Source organism: Solanum tuberosum, unplaced genomic scaffold (genome assembly GCF_000226075.1).
Source record: "Solanum tuberosum cultivar DM 1-3 516 R44 unplaced genomic scaffold, SolTub_3.0 scf00060, whole genome shotgun sequence".
In the NCBI taxonomy this organism is placed as follows: Eukaryota; Viridiplantae; Streptophyta; class Magnoliopsida; order Solanales; family Solanaceae; genus Solanum; species Solanum tuberosum.
This window is the reverse complement of record NW_006238985.1, coordinates 1,381,328-1,388,151: the sequence shown is the minus strand read 5'-3', so window position 1 is coordinate 1,388,151 and position 6,824 is coordinate 1,381,328. Positions and strand designations below refer to the sequence as shown.

The window sequence follows — 6,824 nt, the reverse complement described above, 5'->3', positions numbered from 1 at the left end:
GAAAAAACAGATGTAGTACAAACATTGAACATTTTGTACTACTCTAAATTAACGTCCATCTTCTTCCATGGCAGCCGGTTCTACTGAGTCGAGTCAACTCTTGATTTATCCAAAACCCCACCAACACACACACAAAATCTTCAATTTCCACCAAAATGGAGCAACCCCTGTTCCTAACACTCTTCTTATTATTCTCAATTGGGATCCAATTCGTCTCTTCCCATCAAGAATCCGGCAACTGGCATTGCGAAACCGACGAAGAATCCCGTATTTCTGCGGAGTTCATGCCTGGAGTCGTAACCCTTGATGGACACGCGGATGACTGGGACAATATTGAAGGATTTGAGTTTTCTCTACTTCCTGCTCTTGACCCAGATCATGACCATGAATATAAAGGGGGAAAGATGACCGTTAAGGTAATGGGTTTGTTTTCTTTTTTTTTTGTTTTGTTTTGTTTTCTTGGTTTGCTTACTTGATTTTAGTGGGTTTCTTGATTAGGCTTTGCACGATGGCAAAGATGTCTACTTTTTGTTGAAAGTAGATGGAGAATATGTATACAAGAAAGGGTGAGTAACTGCTATCAATAATTACTTATCATTATGTTACTTGTGGGATTTAATTAGTGACCACTGTATGATTCTTGTGCTGGAACTATTCCTGTTTTTAGACTGTTGCTTATTGGAAAATTGATTATTAACTACGTACATACCTTATTTGGAATTGAGTTAACATCACAGCAAAAATTGCTTGGTGGTGGTGCTTTTCTTTTCTTTCTTTAAGATGCTAAATCCTAAAGGGATTTCATGCTTCTTTAGAAACTTGAAGTCACCTTTCTTTTGATGTCGGTGAATCTATGCAATGCTACTCCTTAGGTTTGAGAGACTTCCCGATATAGATTTTTTTGCTGAAAAACAAATTTGTGTAATTTATTCTAATGGATTTCTTCTAAAGAAAGGGTGCTAAGAAGAATATAAATATCCTATATCTGATATCTTACATTTATTCTGGGGGTAAGTGTAATAGAGATCTTTTACTGCAAATAGAGGCATTTGCAATGCATATTATGAATTTTATGGAACTTTCGTTTCAAAGATTGCAGCTTTAGCAGTGTGATAACCTATCATTGCAAGTATGAGACAGATGAAGGAACAATTTCCAAGGTGCAAATGATTGGTGGTTCAGTTGAAAGTGAATTCTCATGTATCCTCTCATACTTTAGGAAATTTAAGTAGGAGTGCGGGAGGAAGACATCTACTTCAATTCATCTCAAAGACTAGTATATCATGGGAAGACCAAGAAAAACCTAGAGTGTTGTGTTAATAAAGCAAACATAAAAATAAAAATAGCTCGACTATAAAACTCGATAGCGAACGGGTAAACTCCATAATTAGAAGTTTAATGATTTTAATATATCTTGTAGCTTGCTCTATTTTTAGGAAAAAAGATGTACTATGATTTCTTGTTGTTCAACGAACTCCTTAAAAATAAATTAAACTCAATGAAATTGTAAATCAATTAGGAAACAGATAAACGAAAATTGTCAAAATCAAACTAATTAGGAATAAGAGCAAAACATATTTCCATCTGTACGGCTGTAGAAATGATATTGCATGAACAGGGTGCCTCCCTCCACCTTTCCCTATTCATGCATCATAAAGATGTCATATGATCGTTCCCTTACTTCCTCCTTCACCTCTATTACATTGTCCCACACTGATTGAGGGAATAAGTTCTTGTCTCCTTATACAGTCTTGGGCAATCCTCACCTCATGAGCTATATCCTTTGTGTTGTCTCTGAAAAAAATGCAGGATCTGCCAGGTTTACGTTGTTTTCTACCTAAATTTTGAGGGTTATTCAATATTGACATGTAAGGCTTTGTTTGCAAGGATGTGCACTATTCCCTAGTTGTGGTTGGGAAGAAGGGAAGCCGGATTTGGGAGTTAGAGATGAACTCTTAAAATAATAAAAAAAGAAAAGAAAGTCACACTGGATTAAGCTTAAGTGCCTCAATACTTTAGTGGGGAAGATTTTCTTAGGTCTAGTAAAGTTTGAAATGAACTAAAACGAATGGAAAAAGACTAGTGTATTAGCATGAGGGAATGTTTAGGATAAAGACAAGAGAACAAGATGAGAGAGACAAAGAGTTGACAGTGCTTGACATTTGCCCAAATAAATTCAAGGTAGCATTCAAGTGGTATTAGTAAGTAGACATAAGGAGCATCATTCTCAGTAATATTTGTACCATGTAACAAAATAAGATTTCCTGAAAACTGTGGTTCAAAGTGGAAGGTTGTAAGATGAGGTGATGCATGGAAAATGTGCTTTATTTACTTCTAAAAATGATTTGACTAATATTAACTTACATAGGCTAAAAATCTAGGTATACTATACTACCTTTCAAGGTTGGGGTGGGGGAAACATTATGATTTCTGTAACATTGTCGAAGAGCCTTCCATCACGGTCAGTCGACAATTACTGCAAGCATGTGCCCTAGCAGATCATTTCTATCTGCACTGGTATACTTTTATCACATAGTCGTTGTCTCAAATAATGTTATGGATAATGCTATATAGAGTTGGAGGACTGTAGAATAAAGACTATTAGTATGTTTTGTACAAAAAGGAAAAGTGTGCATGATCTTTTTCTCCTTTTTTGGTATAAAGACTCGTGCATTTTCTCAATAAGTCATTATGTACTCATGCCTAATCATCCTGAAGTCATTACTTATGGCTACTAGCTTCTGTAACTGTTGTTATGAAATATGATGGTGAATAATTCAATCTTTTGATTTGTCACAAATGCAAGAGATGGCTTTTGTATCAGAATTCTCACTCACTGGATTACTTCATTATCCAAAAAAGAACTACTGGAAAATTGATGTCTGAGGGCATGTTGGGATTTTTTCTTTTTTTTACATCCGCCATTTATGGTTTTCATTGATGTTAGGAAGTTGAATCACTATTTTTTGTTTTCAGTCCTTAAAGAATTTTTCATGTTACGTTGCTCCCTTTTTTTAGGACCTTTTACGAAACTTTTGGGGCATAAAAAAGATATAAATAGCCCTCCCTCTTTATAGGAATTCTATAGATATAAATATAAAATTAATGACAAACTTCTTCCCTATTTCACATGGATCATTCAACTTGCCCAACCACCTGTTCCAATCTTACTTGACTTGGGTGTAGGTGTAGGTGTTGGTATGGTATGCATACCGGATTCGTCTAGTTCACATGGGATGTATGGACTACAAATATGGCCGACAACAATAGTTTGACTAGGTTTTAAGTTTCGATTTTGAAGTTTGTACACACACCAAAAATATTATACATCTATTAAGCACATATTGACACCCGTGCCCATACTACTTACCATATTCCTGAATCATGAGATCTATGTGACAATGAATCCTACTTATCTAAAAGAAAGTGATGATGAATCCAACTGCTAAATCCATACATAGACCTCTTCTAGGTCTCATAAACTCAAATACTTGAATCTTCTCCTCTTTTTGGCGGTTGTTTTTAGTTCATGCTTATAGCCTATAATTAGTGACACATTAAATATGTACAATACGTCATTCTAAGTATGTAAATATGGGCAGTTACCTGATCAGTTTAAGCTCAGCTTCTTCTTTCCTTGCTCAAGTCCTCCTAATTTTGATGTTAAATTAATCTTCCTTACACCTTTTAACAATCGTTTTAATAATACTTTCATGCAACTCAAATATTGCAGAACCTTCATGAGTACTTTCTTTCCTTATCTTTCGTCAAGCCTGGTCAATCACATCTTAAAACTATGTGCACACGGTGTATACTTTTTGATTCTTAAGGGGAAGGTTTTGTTTTTTATTGAATAACTTTCTTCTTTGTGGGATGAAGTGCATGTAGTTAGGCCAAGGTAATTGAAACTTGTAAAACTGCTTAAAGAGGTGTCTACATAGAAATAATAGATATTCTATCTTATTTGTGTGTACAACATACAATAGAAGTTCTGAAATGTAATGCATGGAAAATACATGTTATCATCCTCCAAAAAGCTTGCACCTTTAATTTCTTCCTCTCTATTAAACTGAGGTCTCAGATATGCACATCCTGGGGATTGAAACTGCTCTGACTTGTTTCATACTTTCATCACAAGTTCCGCTGTGTTACATGAGTGGGTAACTCTCTATATTTTGTGATTGTTAACTCTCTATATTTTATGTCTGAGTTACTGACTTACTTCATATTTTTTATATGGTACTTGTACAACAGATGTAACATGTTATCAACTTAATTATGGTATATTGTTTATTTCATGCCACCATACTTAGGATTTCTTTTTAATGATGCAGAAATGACAAGAATTGCCCATCTGTAGCACTGATGTTTCAAGTTGGTGAGAGTGCCACATATCATAGTGTAAGTTGTACTCGTTTATTTACGGGTTATGCTAACTGCAGTAAATGTCTATCCAGAAAAGGAAAATACAGCTTTAATTTCTTGTGTGTCTGTTTGGTATCTTTTATTGCCTAAAATGTGGATTAAATTTGTCGGAATAGATGGGTGGGTGTAAGCAATCACCTGATGTATGCAACAAAAAAACTTGTCGTGGGCACGAAGTCGATATCATGCACTTCTCAATTGGAAATGCTATCCCTGGCAGATTGTATGGTGGAAACCCAGTCGACAACAGAGATGGTAATGGGGGAGACAGGTAAATTTGGATACACTATTATCTTGTTTCATAAACACTTAGAGAATTCTCCAACTTATCTTTACTATGTTCACATTGTCAACAGATTTGGTCATCTAGTCGATTTATATGCTTGGAGCCCACACTGTATGAATTTGGATGGGGTTAGTTCTACAGGTAAGAATGCCATTCGAGTTATTGGCACTCAAACTCTGGAACTTGTACTAGAGTATTATACTGATCACTTATCAATTAATACTTGGATCTTGATTGTCCTTCGTAAATGGGGATAGAAGCAAACGGAAAAAAGGAATAGAAAGAAAAATTTGACTGATGCAAGTAACAAAATTTACAGCTGACCTTAATTCATGTGGTTCATTTTTGCGGATCTATAACAGTAACCATTTAGGTTGTTTCTTGGCTGTTGTTTTGTTCTCTTTTATTTCATTGACACTTACCATGCACCTAAAGACTTGGTGTCTGTTCTGTGAGATGCAACTAAAAAAGAAATTATATTTTAATGAATTACATATATAGCATATAATTTGAACGATAGAAAAAAATATCAGATCGTATTTCTAAATCTGGTTGCTACCCTGGTGGAAATGTAATATCACGGTCTACCTTGTTGTTACCATGGTGGAAATGTAATATCAGATGGATGATCAAATAGACATATTAGGTCTAAGTGAGGTTGAAGGAAGAGAAAACCTTGAATTCATCCTAGCCCCTGCTTGTTGACTCAGAAGTGGTCTCTTAAGAAAGAGGACTTTAACGCACACATGTTTGGCATCATGTCTTCTTCGACTATGATATGCATGCACTTCATTCTTGTGATTTTGGCGATCTTGTTTCTGCTATATTCTATAAGCAGGACACAACATTCTTGACATGCGACTTTTGACTCGAGTTTGTTTGTACTTACCCTTATTTTTTTGTTCTTAGGAAATGATACATCTGCCCAGAATGACTGGAGGGGTGCATGGTGGCATAGCAGTTTCAGTACCCATTCAGGTAACATCTTCACCCTTGTCAAATCAGCTTGGGTTTCTTCAGTGCTCCTTCTTGATGATGCTGAAAAGTTGGTTCTTCTTCCGGCCTCTTCATTTCTCAAATGAACTTGTGTTGACAGGTTATTCTGAGGAAGACAGTCCTTATTCAACAAAGGGTCAGAAGGGAACATTCTATTTTGAATTTTCTAGGGCTTTGAGAACCATGGATCGTCTTCAGCAGGTAGTCTATCATCCTGATGTCTTTCGTCTCTTTGAGGCTCTTATGTTATCGATTGTCTTAATGCAATTTTGTCATACATTAGAAACCTCAGCATTGAATATAAACACAAAAAAAGTCCCACGTGTATCTAAACATCGTCAATAAGACACAAAAGGATATAAAAATTTCAATTCCACATCGTCAATAGTCACTTGTTAAAAACATCCGTTGGCATGCTGTTTCATGCTTTCCCCCCTTTATTAGCAGCTGAAAAGGAAATACTATACGTGTTTAAAAGGGCTGCATTAATTAAGTTTGCTGGCGGGATGTAGGATGTGCAATTCACTATCGGTCAGCCAAGCAAGTTTTCAGCTGCATTTTGGTATCCGGAGGATGGAAATCCATGGCACGGATCAGGACATTACACGATTGGTTGTGACTGGGTACCTCTAGATGTTCCTCCTGGTTCATCTGCAGGCATCAAAGTGGTATCAAGAAGCTCTTGGGATGCTGCCAATGGTTTTGCTTTTCTGTTATCTGTTGTTTCATTTGGTGTATCCTTTTTTGTTGCTTATTGGGTTCATAAGAAAAATGCCATCTCTTTTCAACCCATTGATCTTTAGTCTTGTCTTTACCTTTTTATATTTTTATAGAGAGGGATGGCCATGGAATATTCTTTTGTAATAAGTGCATATCTTATACTCATTGAGTGACAGAATTAGTGAATTTGCAATTTCATTAGGAGATAACTCAATTTTGTTTTACTTTTATAAGTTGGCATACTGAAAAAATTTGAACTTTTATAGATGAGAAGATTAACACACTTCGACATGTGGTTTCATAATCAGCCTCATCCTAATCCTTGATTTACCTGATGTTGGCCCCTTATATTATGTTGTACTCGAATTCTCCTACATCAATAAGGTGTGGAAGACTG

At 35.8% G+C, this 6,824-nt stretch overlaps 1 protein-coding gene across 1 annotated transcript; it reads left to right on the top strand.

The window, feature by feature from the left end:
- Nucleotides 1–6,641, top strand: LOC102581386 (uncharacterized). The gene is made up of 8 exons (XM_006344709.2): nt 1–416; nt 499–566; nt 4,335–4,401; nt 4,542–4,696; nt 4,782–4,852; nt 5,621–5,689; nt 5,808–5,908; nt 6,220–6,641. The coding sequence occupies exons 1-8, from the start codon at nt 156–158 to the stop codon at nt 6,508–6,510; spliced, it is 1,083 nt and encodes a 360-aa protein (XP_006344771.1). The 5' UTR covers nt 1–155; the 3' UTR covers nt 6,511–6,641.
- The last annotated feature ends 183 nt before the right edge of the window (nt 6,642–6,824 follow it).